This window comes from Cavia porcellus, unplaced genomic scaffold, assembly GCF_034190915.1.
Source record: "Cavia porcellus strain 051 isolate PalLab524CR breed Dunkin Hartley unplaced genomic scaffold, mCavPor4.1 scaffold_2, whole genome shotgun sequence".
Lineage (NCBI taxonomy): Eukaryota > Metazoa > Chordata > Mammalia > Rodentia > Caviidae > Cavia > Cavia porcellus.
Window position 1 is genome coordinate 113,382,919 of NW_026947485.1, and position 17,899 is coordinate 113,400,817.

The 17,899-nt window shown below is 43.9% G+C and overlaps 1 protein-coding gene and 1 long non-coding RNA gene across 4 annotated transcripts; one reads left to right on the forward strand and one right to left on the reverse strand.

The window, feature by feature from the left end:
* Positions 1-5,592: 5,592 nt before the first annotated feature.
* Positions 5,593-7,614, reverse strand: Cxcl2 (C-X-C motif chemokine ligand 2). Of its 2 annotated transcripts, NM_001172938.1 has the most exons (4): positions 7,435-7,525; positions 7,184-7,307; positions 6,997-7,080; positions 5,593-6,304 (listed from the first exon to the last, which is right to left on the reverse strand). In NM_001172938.1, the coding sequence occupies exons 1-4, from the start codon at positions 7,523-7,525 to the stop codon at positions 6,289-6,291; spliced, it is 315 nt and encodes a 104-aa protein (NP_001166409.1). In that variant the 3' UTR covers positions 5,593-6,288. The 2 variants fall into 2 exon arrangements, with proteins under 2 accessions (NP_001166409.1, XP_012998654.1); XM_013143200.3 differs by having other exon boundaries at positions 6,005-7,080; positions 7,435-7,614.
* Positions 7,615-8,584: 970 nt separating this feature from the next.
* Positions 8,585-13,863, forward strand: LOC134475260 (uncharacterized). 2 transcript variants are annotated; one of them, XR_010046320.1, is made up of 4 exons: positions 8,585-8,894; positions 8,974-9,259; positions 10,989-11,150; positions 12,146-13,863. It is a non-coding gene; the product is annotated as an uncharacterized LOC134475260 (long non-coding RNA). The 2 variants fall into 2 exon arrangements; XR_010046321.1 differs by lacking the exon at positions 8,974-9,259.
* Positions 13,864-17,899: the final 4,036 nt, after the last annotated feature.

The window sequence follows — 17,899 nt, forward strand, 5'->3', positions numbered from 1 at the left end:
TGTCAAGATAGCTTCAAGGGTTACACATCAGCACCTCACTAACTTTATTTGAATCACCTAGAGCCAACTGAAGGGGGAATGGAATAGTGTAGCCTGCTCTGTACATATCAGTATCTGAAAATAAGACTCAATTTAACTAATGTTCTGCATTCAAAAAGAGGTTTCCGGGTCATCTTCTATATCTATCCCTTCCTTGTCTTTTTGAAGAATGTTGAGCAAGGTTAGTCATAGCTGCATGGCTTCTAGGCCTCTCCAGATTGTGAATCCTCTATGATAGACTTTAATGAGAAGAATTATAAACAAGAGAATGAGCACACTAATTCTGATAAAAAAAAAAAAAAACCAAAAGTGAACATGGAGATGTATAAATGGATTTACTTATTCTATAGCATCAATAAATTTATCCCAATGTTTAATTTGGGTATCAAAAGTGGCTGTCTGTTGTGACATAGAACTAGTTTCTGAAGAGCAACTATATCCATAGTAACATTTTGATGGATTGCTTCTTTTGCATGTTTTTGATCATTCCCCAAGGATGTGGGCTTTGGTTATATGGTAATGGGATAATACAAATTGGAGTCATATTATAGTGACATTTTAAACCCTACTGTAATTATAAACTTTCAATCTAATCTCCCATTCATAGGACAGAAGTTTCTGGAATGCTCACCTGGTTTGCAATTTTATATCAGTTTCTCACTGAATCTTTTAACTCTCATCGGCAGTTCTTGTCCAGTTATTTACAAAGTGAGTAGTTTATGTTGAATGGGCTAAAACCATGGAACCAGTAGTTGTGCTAGCTATCAAAAATACCAAGGAAGTAATCCCTGCAATAATCAATCTAAGTATCATCTTGGTTCAATTGCTAAATCTTTTAATTAAAGTCTCTATCAAGAGGGCAGCAGGTGATAGATACCAAGGCTCCATTTGACTGGAAGCCAAACTCTGGGCATCCTGCTCATGATTATTATTGTGGAGTCCCCAGAAAAAAAGGGCAGATAAGATACAATGGTTAGATAAAATCAGTACATGAGAATGTATTTTGTTGCCATTCTATCTTTCCTATTAATGGCACATGAGGATCATAAACACATATGTTTATTCTTATACACCTGTGATTTTGTAATACTATGTTGACATTCCTCTAGTCATTGGCGGCAGATGCCCAGTCTGAAGCTGCCCAGCATGAAAAAGCAGGGCTAAATTCTATAAAGTATGCTATATGGGTCCAGGCTATCACTGTTAATAATGCTAGGAATAGGAAAATTGAGGTCTCTACCTGACTATGTGATATTAGACAAGGCTTCCAAGGTCACTGTGTTGTCGAGAAAGCCTGAACAGGAAATCTCATGGCAATTTCAATCTTTTCCCATAAGGAATCCTCTGGGGACCAATCTATGAAAGACCAATTAAACTTGCATGTAACTCATCCATAGTGTTGGTCTCTGCAAGACTGACCAGGGCCCAAATCACATTCTTAGAAATGAGGGGCGTGACCTTCTGAGACATAGATAAGAATTTTAGTTTTAAAATCTCCAGTAATGTTATTATCTAAAGGAATAGCAGTTAAGGTCGATAAGGCGAATTGGCCCTTAGATAGTTGTATTTTTAGGTCTGATCTACAGCTGACACACATGGGTTAGAATCTTGTGTAGGCGGACTACATATAAAGGAGGATTTACAAAGTGAGAGGTAATATTTAGTTTGGATTGTTCTTGCAAATGCATAAATGTACGAAGGCCTGTCAGAGTAGAATATGTAGGAATTTTGGTTTCTATAGAACAGAAAATGCTGGTGGCTTGTCCGTCCACGTTAGGGGTCCACAACCTGCTCTGTGCTTATCAGTATATGGAAAGTACAAGACTGGACCTAACTAACATTGCAGAGATTGTTCTGCATTCAAGAAGAGGCACCTAGATTCTCTTCTACAAGCCAGGTGATCCTGTGGACTTCTCTCTGTTCTGTGACCCATACAGTGGACGAAACCTAACTTGCTCTCGTGGTCCTGGTACATCTGATCTCTTCATGATGCCCCAGGTCATCTCATTTCCTTTTAGAAGACAGTGGAAAGTTAGGGCTGGACTTCAGTCACTTTTCACTGTCACTTTTAAGGCAGATGTCCCAATCGGGCACTCTCCATGCAGAAAGTTGAAGTCCAGGGTGGGCTGGTAGACATAGGAAAATACAGCCTTTGCCTCAGGCTGTGCTTTAGGGCAAACACATTCTGTGTGATTTTTAGGTTCCAGCAGGGACAACACTGCTTCATGCCATGATGGCAAAACTTCTCTTTCTCCTCTCTTTTGCATTCTGCCAGTTTCTGGACCTCTCTAGCAGATATCTCAGGAGAACTCACGGGAAGTCATAACCACATAATAAAGACATCTATCATTTCTATTCTGGATTCTTGCCCAGGAAACCCCAGGCACTGCTTCCCTTGCAGTTTCCTGGTGGCTTCGCTGAGTCATGTGGTCACATTGAGTAACACTGTTCTGAGACTGTTCTTTGAATGCAGAGAACATTTGTTTACTGGGGAACCTGTCCGAGTATTCCATTCCGCCCTGCTTTTTCTTCCTCTTCCAGTTTTCTAGGCCTTTCTACCAGTCATATAATATACAATATAATACTATATATGTTTTGTTGTTATTTGATTTGCTTTGCCTTGAGAAAATAACCAGTCTGAAGGAAACACCTAAGTCTATGTGTCTTTAAAAACATTAATAATAACTGCATTGATCGGGCATTAGCCAGTGCTGATAGTGCTTTAATTTCTCCCACCTCAAACTTCCCTTTTGCTGTTCGCAAGTGCAGAGTTTTAGCCTAGTGAAAACTGCTGTGGGAGGCTTAACACTGGCCTATGAAGATGTCCTCATCCAAATCCCTAGAACCTGTGAATAGATTACATTACAAAGGGGATTCTGCATAACTGATTGCATAAAGGGTGTAGAGATGGGAAGATTATCCCTGTATAACTCAGATGGGCTTGATATAATGGCAAAGTTCTCATGAGAGAGATGTAGGAGGAGCCACCTGGCAGGAAGATGATAGAAAGGGACACTCACGGGAGCTGTGCTGCTGGCCTTGGAGATGCAGCGTTAGAGGCATCCTGTGGATGCTGGATGTATTAGGGAAATAGGTTCTCCCTGGGTTTCCACATGGAATCAGCCCTTCACGCACCTGGACTTGAGCTCAAGGATGCTGAGTTTGGTCTTCTGGACATCAAAATTGTGAGAGAACACATCTGTGTTGTTCCAAACCCCTAAATCTGTGCTGATTTGCCCAGGCAGCAATAGAAAAGTGCTATCCTCCCCACTTGTCTTCAATCAAACGCCTCCTGCAATGTGCTGGAAATTCCAGAGCCACTATTACCTCTCGGGCACTGCTTAACTATTGACTCAACCTGAGGTGGAATAGGAGAAGTAAATACAGGTTGAAAGGAGACAAGGAAAATCATAACTTCATAATTCTGCTTTTAAGAAAAAATGCAACCTGAGGATACAACCAAAGCCATCCACAGTTACAGTGATTTCTCTTTCAGTAAACTTCCCCCCAAAGATTTCCTGTGGATTAGGCCTGTGTGCTTCCCTGGGTCGCACAGATGCGCACGTTCTAGACCTCTACCCTCAAAGAAAGAATGTTTAATTGAACACTATATCCCTAATTGCAAGTACATGCAAAGGGCTTGCATTCTAACCTAGTCCACCAATGGGCCACCAGTACAGACAGCAGGGATGTACTTCTGACATCTTCCATCTTGAGGACATTTGCAAAATACATGTCAATACATTTCTGAATGCATTGCCTAGTAAATCGGTCTATGCTTCTCACTGGACGCTCTTTCTGCAGTGTAGCTCAGTAAGTTCCTAGTACCTACTCCACGGGCAAGGATGAGTTAAGGCCCATTTCCTCTCTAGGATACTTTCTTGGAATCTAACCCTCCTGCATCCAGCTGCTCTTGGTGTAAATGTTTAATAATCAAAGGAATCAGTTGTACCATTTCCATTCTTCTTTCCATGCCCAAGTTAATAAGGTGGATATTGGTTTCTCTATATTAATATTTAAATTTTTACCCTGAGTGAACACACATGGCAGCCTGGGTCAGGCTAGATTTCTTATTAAAACCTCACCGTGGATGAATAGGCCACCTCCTGCTTTCCTGGCCTCACACTGAGATGAGGGGACAAAAGCCACACACACTGTCCTATTCCAGTAGAAGACTCCACTGGTCGGGACAAGAAAAAAGAGGAAAAAAAAAACATGCTTTCTCTGCTTAAAAAAGGGAAAGAGTATCTCTGGCCCCTGAAAGAAAGTCAAATGTGTCTGCCACCACCCCCCTGTTCTCTAAGGGAAAGAGTATCTCTGGCCCCTGAAAGAGTCTCCATGGAAACGCAGCAGCCTGCATCCCAGCACAAAGTTTTGATATACAAGTAAAATCTCCTAGACCTAGATTGTCTGGACTCTCATGATTTAGAGCTGTCTCTAAGTTCTTGGGTGTCATCTTTTTTGACACATATATCCAGGGAGGTGGCACTTTGGTATTTTCTATCTCCTTAGCTTAGTCTGGACAAGAGACCTAGACACAGATGTTAGCTTCAGGCCTTAGAGAACAGGGGGGTGGTGGCAGACACATTTGACTTTCTTCCTGGCCAGGGCAATTAACTACACAAAGGGCTACAGATGCCACGTTTCTGGTATGTGAAAGGAAAGGACTTTTCACAGGAACACTGACAGATCCAAGGGAGTTTTATTGCTGACAGCCTGACATATGGACTAGAGTCCAAAAACAGTTTGCATGCCGCTGCTGCTGTACAGTTTACAGGCTGTTTTTCAGTCAGTCTCATTCATTCTGAGGGAGTAGGGTGGACTTAGGAAAAGGCTACTTGGGCAAAGCCTGCACAGGCCTCAAGCCAGAGTTGCCCTGCTGCAAAGTGTGGATCAGAACTAAGAGTGCATGAGAGGGCCCCAGTCAGCCACTTTGCCTCCTAAGCACACTCTTGGGGACTCTTTTCCATAAGACTCTGGAGTGACAACCTTTGCTTCTACCCTGGAAGCTGATTCTCCTGTCATTTGAGACTCATAATTCAAATTAGAATTTAACACCATTGGAAAGCTATTAAATTCAGCAACTGCTCCCTCCCTAAGTGTGAGGCACTGAAGCCCCTTTTAATGAGTGCTATCCACTTTTTGTGGTATTTTTTTCTTTCCACCATTGCACAGGTTGAATTCTGAGAAGGAATCCACCTCATTACAATTTATCACTTAACTTTCTTAAGAGGGAAAATGATAGCTTGGAAAGATGTTTAGAAAAATAAGTGGGAGATCTTTTTTAAATGCTTATTAAAATTTCAAAGCATTTGAAGCTGAAGAATAAAGAGCAGGTTGGATATAGAGACAAAAAATAATATTTTATATAAAACATGGATTGTAAGGTTGGGGCATTCATGGACTTTAAAAAAATAAATATGCTTTATTGAAAGAAACTAAGGGAGAACCAGCAGGTAGCAGCCACTGACCTTAAGCTAAGATCTATTACAACTCCCTGATACCTCGGGTACTTGGGAAGAATCCAGACATAAAGCAAATCATAAAGCAAGATTTTTTGTGAAAGCTTTATTTTCATGTTATTTGTATAAACATATCAATAAATATATCTCTCCGTCAAAACGTGTAGAAACAGGTCACAGTTATGGCTAAACAAGGCATTGTGCCTTACAAAGAAGACATAAAATGTCCAAGGGATAATTAGAACATTGAAGTTCTCAAGACTTCAACATCAGAAATGTTGACTGCATACCATGAAGGTATTGCAATAAATAACAACTGACAGTCACATTCATCTAAAAGGTCATATAAACACACGTGGGCCCACACTCCCCAGTTAACGTCTGTCTCATTGCTTCTCTGCATCCCATTCTCTGCTTCTCTTCTCCTTGGCTGTTGTGGCACTGAACAAGTTTCATGAATAAACATTTCACACCCATCATCTTCAAACTAAGTCAGCCAAGACTAAAGCAACTTCCATTTAACATTGAAAATGATGCTTAAAATAACGGTACAATAAAATATCGGGCTATCAAACCCCATCCCATCTTTAAATATTAAACAATATAAAAGCATGGAAAAATAAATTAATACATATAGAAATAAATAGAAGAAAAAGTCTCATAAGAAGTGGTCACAGACACTGGGCACAGTCCCGGCATCCCTGGTGGTATCTCCTCTCTCTTTCCCTTTGATGCTTCTGAAAATCCCCTCAGAAACAGGGGCGCAGGCTTCCGGTCCTCTGGGGACTCAAGTGGCTTTGCTTCTGTGAGGAGAATAACCACTGTTAGCAGGGACTCAGAAATCCTCCTCCATGGCCTTCTCCCACTCAGTCCTGTACAGCTCTAGGGTTTTCTGAATGTGCTCATTCCCTACTCTTGCACCTGGCAAAAAAACCCACACCAGGTTTCTGATGCTGTGGGCCAGGAAGGGGGACTTGTAATCACATTGCAGATTAGCTTCAAACTGCCCCATGCTATTACAGCAAGGTGAAAAACTGTTAGGCACCATTGCAGGGCAGCCTCTGATCAAACCCGTCCAAGAGCAGCTTAGGTTGTTTGCAAACTGCCTGGGGACTCCCTGTAACCCAGGAGCCTCATGAACCCAGTCTGCCCTGGGGCAATGTGTCCCTGCTTACTTGGCACCAAAGTTTAAAGCCAGCAGCTCACGACAGGGGGTCCACCCGTCAGGGCTTGACCCAGGAGGCACTGATGTCAACACACAGACTTTCAGCCTCACCAGCCAATTCTCAGTCTCTCAGGGCCACAGTTTAACCGCAGTCTTTAGAGCAGGAGGTGTTTTGCGCATGACAAAGAGCCCTCTGGGCTGGCAGATGAGGGGAGGTTAGTTACTGAAAGACGAACCCTGCTCCTGGTCCCGCACTGCACTCCTGCTCTCCGCTATAATTTCAGGGCGCAGGTCTGACCCCAGCCCCGTGCACACAGATCCCCCACGCACCCTTTCAGCATCCTCTGCAGGACTTTCTGCACCATGGGAGCCTCCGGGTCTAGACAGGCTTCGCGTCCATCCTTGAGCGTGGCCCTGCAGGAGGAAGGGAGGCCGTGAGCGGGGTCACCTGGGCTGCGTCAGGCTTCCCCGCGTCGTGGTCCCCAGGTCTGGCCGGGCAGCGGGAGCCGGGACTTACAGGACTTCGGTTTGGTGGCAGTGGGGTCCCGGCGCCGTCACCGCTACGCTCTGGATGTTCTTGGGGTGCAGACCGCGCACAGGCCGCAGACAGCGACAGCGCAGCTCGGAGGCTGCAGGAGCTCCTGGGGCAGGGGGGACAGGGAGGTGAGCGAGGTCCCGCACCCGTCATGGGAAGGGGAGGGCGAAGGCGGTCCCGTCCCCGTGGTCCTGAGGTCCCTATGTCCCGCGTCCTAGTCCTCGGTGACCCACCTGCGGCTCTCCGGGAGGTCCCCAACACGAGGAGCAGCAGCAGCAGCAGCAGCGGAGCGAAGCGCAGGGTCTTGGGGGCGGCACCGGCCATGGCTGGACTGCGGCTTCCCCGCGCCGCGCGCTTTTATGCGTAGTCGAGCCCGGGATTCCCCGGCTCCGACCTAAACACGCCCCGTGGGTGGACCCGCTAGGAGCTAGGCTCTGGCTCCGGGCTGGGGTTTTCCCTTCTGTCCTCAAAAATGCTGTTTAATCACATTTATCAGGGATTTCACTCAAGCGAGTTGGCTTGGGCCCCAGGACAAAGGGAAAGGCGGTGTCAGAAATTCATTTCAGGGTTCAGTCGGGAAGAAAGTGCCATAATCGGCCACCATTTCCTTCCTGTGTGAAATGCTGGAACTTCCCAAGCTCCAGGAACCCTCACCCCCTCCACACTCCCAGCACAGCATCCTGCAGGAGGGTGGCAGGGGGCCAGTGGTCCTTGAGCCAGGAAAGTCAGTGGGCTCCCAGGACACCGTAAGGAGGGAAAAATGTAAACAAAGCTTTTGAGAAGAGAGGTTGAAGGTAGGGTAGGAAATGGGGGAAAAAAATCCAGTTATATCATATGCAGGTACAAATTCTCTATGATGAATGTAATCATTATGTATATCTTAAAATACACCAATAAAATGTGATTGAAACGGAGTAAAAGTGTAGGAAATGGAAGATGTCTTATGGTTTATAAAATGTATGACTGATTCATCAGTAGTTGAAGGATTGTGTCAATGTGGCTAGTGTGACCACTATTTTTCTGGAATTCCTAGTTGGAAATGCGATGTGTTCTCGAAAAAAATTATTGGCTTAGAAATATAATAGCTATTCTTTAAAATTTATAAATATTATTTCATTTTCTGCACATATTGATCTATATGTGCTTATTACAGAAAACTATAAAGAGTCGAAGTGAAGAAGAGATTGTTTACTAGGCTTTGGGAGATAACAGAGTTCAGGAGATTTTTGCTCCTGTCTTCAATGTCTCCAGAAAGTGACAGACTTTGAATGTTTTATGACATCTAGTGAATGTGGAGCATTATAAATTACTGTCACATTCTGGTATTCATCATGGGGACATTCATGATGACCTGCCTCTCATTCACCCAGTGTCTCACTGAACCTTCTCAAGCGCCCAGTGAAGTGGTTACCTCCCCCCAACTCTCACACTGCACTTCTTACTATGACATTTAAGTGATTTGTCTATGTCTCCCAGCGAATCAAATTCAGAATTGGAGTTTCAGGCAGCTGGCTTACTGCACAGCAAAGGTTTTTTCTGAGGTAAATGATTCACAGCTTCAGGAGATTTGTTTGTTTTTAATGTTTGTTATCTCCTGGTTCAACTTCACCTTTCATAAATCTTAAAAATAGCAAACTTCTCAGAAGTCTGCAAGTGTTTTATTTCATGAACAGCAAAAGCTTTCTTTTATGACGTGAGTACAATATCCTTAATTTGATTAAAATCTCTATTTTCTTATCAGTGTTTCTAAACTGACATGCTTTCCTTTCCAGCTCAGGCAACAGAAAAGAATTCTCCACCCTGGAGGCGATGTGCCTTGCAGTCGGCTCCAATTTGCTGAGATCAGTTTTCCCCATTTTCTGTGGACTCCTTTTGGGTTAAGAATGAAAATATTTTGCCTTTAGCATTAGTTGGAGGTGGCCCAGAACTCTATTCTTCTAATTTAAGAAAATGAAAGAGATTGGCTATAATGACTTTCAGACCCAATACAAAACCCTGACGGAGAAAATACTCAAAAGTAAATCCAGCTTTAAAAAATATACAGTAGCTTTCAAGAAGGTAATAAGCCTAGAGACAGTCTCTGGTTTGTAGACTTGTGTAATAAATGATAATTTCCACAAATGAAATATTGAAAGGTTTTCCTCTTACCATATATCAGTCCTCATATTTTAATCCCTAGCATCCTCATATTTACTTTCTTAGAAACATTAAAAAGCAATGATGTTGTACCAAAGTAATCCAATTCTTCTTTATGTTAGTGTCTTCTCTAGCTAATGGTTCATTGTGACCTGGGTGGTAGGTTTCTATTTCTAAATGTCAAGGTTAAGCAGTCAGCAGTTAGAAAGAAGGAAGCATCACTGAGACGAAGTGCTGGTCGATGCTTCCTTTTTCTGTTGGTGCACTGGTGGATCTTCAGTTTTGTTGTCACTGTTCACCATGCCTTGTCAGTCAGAGCTGCCGGTCCCTCGGGGCACTGGCTGAGGCTCAGCAATGGGCTCTTGCCATGGCCCCTAAGCTAGGGCTGGCACAGTTGGCCAAATATTTTGTGGCAATGACTGCTTTGAGTAGCATGAATGACTGTGACCTTGAGGGGGAAATGAACATGTTTGAGTGTGGCAATCCCCTTTGGCAATCCCCAAAAATCATGCTCAAAGCCTTTGAGTTGCAATGCCATCCATTGTGCCCTGCCTCTAGTACATCTGTCTTTCTGCTGGTTTGAGCCCCTTCCCTTGAATTTTTATAGGAGGATCCTGGTTTTCTTTTGGAAACCAGGACTCTGCTTTTCTTTTTCTTGGCATCTCTCTTTCTTCCCATTCTGAGTGGCTCAGGTAAGGTGATCCTGCTCCAGACTCCCAGAATGAGCTGCAAGCCCCATTAAGACTGGAGAGGACAGTCCTTTCTATTTGTGTTCCACCCCCCAGTCTCCTCGACAGGCTCAGGCATGGCAGCAACCTACCCTGTCCAAGTCAGAAAAATTTCCTGGAGCATTTTTTCATCGGGAAATGGTTGGTCAAAAATCCCATGCTTCCTGCTGGCTATCTTTGGTAGAACAGAAGCTTGAAATAGTTTGTTATCTGTAGAGTTAGCTGTGTGACCTCTAGGACATGTTTAATTAAAAATCAGATTTGTTAGAAAGGAAGTAGAAAAGGGTTTTTTCCCCCTCTTTTCCTAGTATACCTCTTTCTGTGGTTTAACCCCTGATAGCCTCATGGTGCACTTCAGAAAGTTTTAGACACACAGGTGTTTTGAAACCTATCCTCAAAAACACATCCCTTCTCTTCTAGCAGGTGCCAGTTGCACTGTGAGATGCCCAAGTGGTAGGCTATGCCACTGCAACTCTCCTTATCTCTAAAATAGCCCAAGTGATTATGCTTCATTTCACCTTGTAGTTTTTGTTGGCTTCCACATTTGGTTGGTAGGATTTGATACACCTGCAAAATCTAGGGACCCTGATATCCCATATCAGGTGACAACAGGAGGCCTGAAGGCTGTGCTGATGGAATACCCTCCCCCTGACTTCCTATTAGCTACAGCTTGTTGCGTGTTGGCTCTGCACTAGAGGGAGAATGTTCTAGCAATATCCCTAGTAGTTTATGTCTGTGGAGTTCAGAAAACTTTCGTCTGCACCAGCTCAGATCTTAGAAAGGTACTCCCCGGGTCAAGGCGCCAGAGTCTTACCATTGCAGTTTAGGCATGCAGGCAAGCACCAGGACTGTCCCATTTCCTTTACTGTGGCATGACCAGGCTTGTCTCTGATTTGCTCAAGCTTGTCATTTGCTTCACTCAGAGCCCATCATGGTGGGAATAAGGGCACAGACAGGAAGGGGCAGCCAACAGTGCTCTCCAGTCGCAGCTTCCTGAAATTTGGAAGTAGTCCTCTCATCTCAACCACCTGAACTGACAACGGCAGAGGTGAGGACTTTTGATGGAAAAGAAGAGGATTTCAGAGGTGAGGATTTCAAGAAAGTGGGAAGTGGGTGCCAGACAGGCGCACATTGAAGACTGGCTATTGCAGAAATTGTATTAGAGATTAGAACTGAGTTTTGCAAGATGAAAGAGTTCTGGAAATGGGTGGTAGTGATAGTTGTACAATAATACAAATATTTTTACTATCACAAAGGTGACATATTTTTAGTTTATTTTACCATCACAAAAATAAAGCAAATAAATGTGAAGAGAAAGCCATACATAAGGTTTTACTTCCATACTCAAGGTTAAGTAATTGGTTTTACAGATTGCTTATATTTAGCAAATGGTGACAGGGTGGAATAATGTTTTCGCCGAAAACAAAATAGAGAAAAAATGAGGATGTAGAGAGATGCTGAGGATGAAGAAATCTGTAAAGTAGGAGAATGAGATGCTTCCTGAGTGGTCAGAGCTGATGCCTGGGCTTCTTGTTTGGGGGCAGTGGCTAGGATTCAGGAACTTCAAAAGAATGTTAGTGAACTAAAGGTTCACAGTATATCAAAGAGGTTAATTAGGGTTAGGGTAAACAAGTTGTCAGGCAGAGGGGTTTCACCTGACACCAGCCCACAGAGTGTGTAAACAGTCTGCTGTAGTTGGGCAGTTCCTTTGTCCCAACAGGAGAGGGGGCTCCCCCTGACCTCAGCTTTCCACATTCTAACACTTGTCTTCATCTCTTCATCCTCTACCATCCTCCCACCGGGAATTTTAAGAGCTGCATGGATATAGCAAGCGTCTCTAGTCTCTCTGTCAGTTATAAGAACATCTGAGAACTGTCAGGGACCTGCCATGTGTTCCCTTTGCCTGGCCCTCCACACCCTCCAAACAGTCACTCATATCACAAAATGTTTATATAATGACATAATAGTTATATTTCATGATATGCAGGACATAGCTAAGTCTTCCTCCTCCTCTTTTCTACAATATCTGCCATCCACCTGTCCCACGTAGGTCTACTGACTCCGACATCCTCCCCTTTAGAGCCTTCAAATGGAACACTGGTGCTGCCCCCAACAAAGAGAAGAACTACTTTCAACATCAGTATCTTGGAATGGCGCCACTGTCAGCATCATGGACACTTGTTTACCTGGCTCTCCTTGGACACCTCATGTTCTGAGGCTGAAACAACTTGTTCACCTGGCTGTAGCCCTGCACATGTGATGAGCTCAGCTGTACCCCAGAGATCCTGCTGTTAGTAATGCTGGAAAAGGTGCGTGTCTTATCACGCACCTTTTATGAGAGATGAGAACCAGTTCATAGAATTAAAGAGGCGATGTCTTAATTAATCCTCAGCTGGGTTTCTTAACTCAGCAATAAAAAATAGTCCTTACCAAAAAGGTTCACACTAACCACAATCTCTCCCTACAGGAAACACCTGAAAACATCTTTTTTTTTTTTATCATTTATTGAGTGGGTGATTTTTAGATACTATGGAACAAACAGTTTGTTCCTCTGGAGGAACAGGGCAGAAAGACAAAGTAATTACAACAGGTTCTAGATAAATCTGCTGAGACTGGCCAGTGCTCTGGAATTGCAGAAAGGCAGGCAGCTCAGCCAGCACTGCTGTTGATCAAGTTTTGGAAGCTTGGTGAACCTTTTGCTTCCAAGTTTTGTAAATAAAACTGAACAGTGGTGGTGTAGTTAATCCATTAATTATGTCTGATTCAGTAAAGAAACAAATAATTGACAAAGTTACATGTTATGTTTATTTCTTCCTGGTTTTTCACTGAAAAAGAGTTAAGCAAACCTCTCAATGACCAGATACTCAAGATCTTTCATGGCATTACAAACATTTACAAGTTTGTGGGTTTTTAAAATCTGATTTTGTGTGGAATATACCTTCTATTTATTGTGCTGAATGTTTCCTTACTGAATGTTGCACCCCAGCTTCATGCTGTCATCAAGCTGGTCAAACACAAATTCTCTCTTGCCTATGCTTCCTTAGTGGGTCACCTGTTAGCTCAGTGAGTGGCATGTCTGCTCTGGGGCAGAGGCCAAACAGAAATACAGAGGCGAGGACAACCAGCTGTGCTGAAAGTCACAGCATCACAGAGATGCTCTGCTGCAATTTGAGGCTCCCCCTCAAAGCTCATGGTGATATTTCATCATCACTCAAGAGTGTGGAGAGACCAGGCTTTCAAGAAGTGATCAGGAGTTGGAGGCCCCGCCCTCTTGAATGAATTAATGCCTTATCTTGGAAACTTCTGATAACAAGATGAGGCAGGCCAGTTCTTCCTGTCTCCCGTGCTGCTTTGCCATCTGGCTTTGTCACCCTTCACCAGACCATCCTCATCCCAGCCAGTACCACACTCTTGAACTTCACTATCTCTAGAACAGTGAGAGACAAATTTCCCTGTAAATTACTCAGTCTCCAAAGTTCCATTACTGTGACAGAAGACTGGCAGACTTTCTTCTATCCTCTAACATCAAATTGCTCTGATGTAGCAGAGAATCGCAGCCCTAGGTCAGGGTGGGTCTTTAGTTGGAAATTCTCTCTGGCCCATGTTTCTCCCTTCTGCTGGCTCACAGGGTATCTGGGAAGGCATTCTAAAAGGATTAACCAAAATTTAACTCCACACCAAGAGGTGAAAATACTTTATGATTTTGAGTTGTGTCCCATTAGAATGTCATGAAGTTAATTGTGTTGGCTGTGACCATTGTTTAAAATATAGTGGAATAAAACAATATAATTTTTTAAAGAAAAGATTATATCATAACACATCACATGTTGTTAAGTATTATTGTGTACCATTTTTGTGTTTTGTTCACCTGAATAACTGTAAAACTAAACACTAAATGTAGATACAGAAAAAACTATAGCTTTTCAGGGTCAAAATTGTCACTTTAATGACTTCATTATCTTGATCAGTGTTGTGGCTATATCATCACTCTTAGTTTATAGATCATATCTGGGCTGAATTTCCAGGCAGGAAAACAAAAGTTGAAGCACATTCCATTCTGATTTCATCATTCCCTGCAAGTTTGCATAACAGTGGAGGACGGTAAATTGTTATACAACCTGGGCTTTTCCGGGCAGGAGTGCCTGGTTCTCATGGGTTTGCTGAGAAAAGTTTGGGTTAACAGTGTCCTCTCCAGGGATCAGAAGCTGGCATGGTACCAGCACAGGCTGGCCGGCAGGATTGGCTTTGGTCCTCAGGCAGGGCAGGCTGAGCCTGCTTATGGTTATATTTGACTAAGGATCCTACTATGGCAGACGCAGAAGGAAATGAAGAAAAGTAAAATCATCAAAGCTGGTCACTCCACCCTTCTTCCTAGCATGTTAATTCTTCAAAAACCAGTTGAAGTCCTTGAACTTCATTTTAAAATTCTTTGCTATTTTTGCCAAAATACCTTTGCTAAATGGCTTACTCACTCCACTGGATTGTGTATTAGCACAAAACCCCAGTAATACTAATATGATATTAATGGGCATTAATTAAAGTTGTAAAACTCTGAGAAATGATGGCCTATTCTTTGTAACATACTGCAGTCCTGCCCCTTGTATATATTCTATGTGTACAGAATAACACATTCTCCTTGGATAGCACAGTGGCCATTCAGGCTTCTAGGTATCCACCCTCTCCCTGCAGTTTTGTTCATCAGCAAATCCTCCCTTTCTATGCAGGCTTTATTCAGACGTCACTGCCTGTAGGAACAATGGCTGGAAACCAGCCATCTTTGCTCTGCTTCTTAGTGCGGCGTGGCAAAAAGCAGGCAGGCTTTTTAGGTCCTGGGTGTTCAGACTTTTGATGCCTGGGCACAATAGGTGAGGAGGAATTGTCTTGGGCGGCATAGAACATATTCAACACAGTAAATGTATATAAGCAACAAAATTTCCTTTCTTAAATATACTCATTTGCAAAATAACAAAAACCTAAATTCAACAATTAAGCAAAAAACAATTACGTCTGCTCATAGGCACACACATCTGTGCCCTGTGTGGGATGCAAACACTGCTGTGGTAATCACTGTGTGCACAAGTGTGTGTGATGGTTGGATATGCATGGGTTTCAGTCAGACTGTGTGGCCTGCAGGTGGCACAGGTGACATAGCTGTTTCTATGTCATCTTCATCTCTGTGCTCATGGAATTGAGTCATGAAAAATATCCATGAAAACACATAACATTGAGAGTGTAGGCTCCTGTGAGGCCGCATTTCAAGCTGCCAGGGGTCTCCTGTTGCCCATGGCCCTGGGTAGAACACACAGGCCTTCAGGCTTCTGAAATGCTTTCTTCAGTGTAAAACTGAAATATTGCTTTCCACTTTGAAATGGACTATAGATCAGGTGACAAAACCACACTTGAAGTAAAATGTGTGTGTTTTTTCCTTCCAGCATAATTTCTTAGCCAGTTCATAAAACATCATTTAACTATAATCAATTCTTGATGCATCACGTGCATCGGCTGGGGACATGACGATGGCAGAGCAAAGATGGCTGGTTCCCAGCCACTGTTCCTACAGGCAGTGACGTGTAAATAAAGCCTGCATAGAGAGGGAGGATTTGCTGAGGAACAAAACTGCAGGGAGAGGGTGGATACCTAGAAGCCTGAATGGCCACTGTGCTATCGGAGGATATAGCTAAAATGCTATCCACATGATGGCATTATTGGGGGCGAAATGGTCATTGTCTTGCCATTCATGATTCTTCAAAGAATCCTTAAAATCCTGTGCACTGTAAAGCAACTATTTTTCAGGGGCTTAGCAGCCCAGTCAGTTTCCCAGCTTTAAGAGTTAACTTGGCCTGGTGTTAGCAAATCTCTTTTATTATTGGTTAATTACTTCAATTACTTGAAATACTTCAAGATTTGAAATTTGAAAACAGGAAGTCCATTTCTCAACTTGGAGTAATCACGTAAGAGGCATCAAATGCCTCATGTATTATGCTGACAGCCAGGGTCATTTCCTGGTGAGTCTTGGTCACAGCTAGGGCAGGAGCAGCTGCATACCAGCCACTGTTCATGTGTGTGTTAGGGTCACTCCCCAAAGTCAAGATTCACTCCGAATGCATGGGAACCCTGGCCACTGAGCAAGATCTGGAAGAACACTTACCTTGGCACAAGGCCGTGGGGCTGGGTGCTGGGGGTGGGGTCCCTGCGCACTGAGCGCCCACTGCCCCTCTGTGCACCTGCACTGACTCAGTAGACCCCTTTGTGGGCTGCAGCTTCTCCTCAGGCAGATGACTCAGCAAACTGAAATCCCTGTCGGCTGATCAGGCTGTGTTGCTCACTCACAGCACACAGGGTTTGAGTGACTCATCTTGGCCGTCAGTCTCCCGAGAGTAACAGAGCTGAAGCAAGAGCACAAAGGCCTGGCCTTGGCTGTAAAGGGCAGCAAGAGCCAGGGACAGAGATCCCCTGCGCCCTTACTCCTTCTGTGATCAGGCCCGTGACAAATTTGTGCAAATTCACCATGGAAAATAACCCTTGAAGGCCTTGTGTTTGTGCCAAGTGTTTCCTGGTTTTCTTTGACCTGGCTGACAGTTGATGTTAGTTTATTTTGGACTTCAGCTTCCAATCTTACTTACAAGCTGGGGCCAAAGACCATATTTATTCCACAGAAAGACTGAGGGTGGAGGTGCAGATGGGAGGAACTGAGGCCCCATGGAGTAAGAACAGGAGGCTGTTGTCCCTGGCCTTCCTACCCCTGTTCCCAGTCCTAAATCTCAAGTGGCCTGGCTAATAGGAGAAGATGGCACGGGGGCGGAGTATGTGCCTGAGCCCAGGGGGCACCCACTTCCCTTACTCCAAGTCTTACTCAGAGAGCCCTGTGGGCTCACAGGACATGAATACCAACTCCTGGAGGGGCAACAGTGATCATTTCCTTCACAGAAAAGACAGCCCTTGAAAATGGGAAGTATCCAATAACTGGAACGTCATGTCCCCAGGGTCCTATGGGGTTCAGTCACTGAGGGTACTCAGTGTCACTTCTTGTCAGCCGGTGCTAGAGTCAGCTCACAGATCCTCTGAAGGGCAAATTGTTAAACTCTCAGGAATCTTGTGAGCCACTTCCAAACTGATGGTAGCAATAACTGGCCATGTTGGAGGATTTGTTGCACGGAAATTGACAAATGTGGTGACCTTTGGCTTCTGTTTTTTACCTTTTTTTGAGTCAGTTTCCTGGTACACTGAGGCTCATTGCCCTGCATGAATGTGATTCCCCCTAGCTTTTCCCTTTAACTACTTATTACCTATGTCTTCTGCCCTCATGGTCGTCTGTTGGAATCCCCTTAACTTTTCTCCCTTACCTGGTTTTCTTTTTGTCTGATTTTTCCTAGCTACACGTTCAGCAGCTCTCATGCACCAAAGTTTGTTAGGAGTTTGTTTTCAGTGGACAGATCAATGAGAAGTATATTTTGGTGTGAAGGTTCTAGGAAGGAAATGTTACAAAATGAGGAATTTTCTCCTCCGAGATCATAAATCCATTCGTGCCAGCCTTTCTTATTAGTGTGTTCTGAGAGTTCAGACACTTAGCCCAGAGCCTTCCTGTACCCTGGGTGTTAATGGCTCCCAACCTGTGTTGGGAACCTCTGGAATTTCATGGAGTGAATCCTTTGGTTTTGAGATGGCTTGGTGAGCACGTGTGACTCTGTGTTTTGTCACTATATCAGGATCCTGGAGACTGAGTCATTTATAAATAACTCTGTCTTTCATGTTTCTGGGGCCTGGGAAGTCCAAGAGCGTGGTGCTGGCTGTGGCAACGCCATCCTGGTGTGTGGTGACCTGGTGGAAGGGGGAA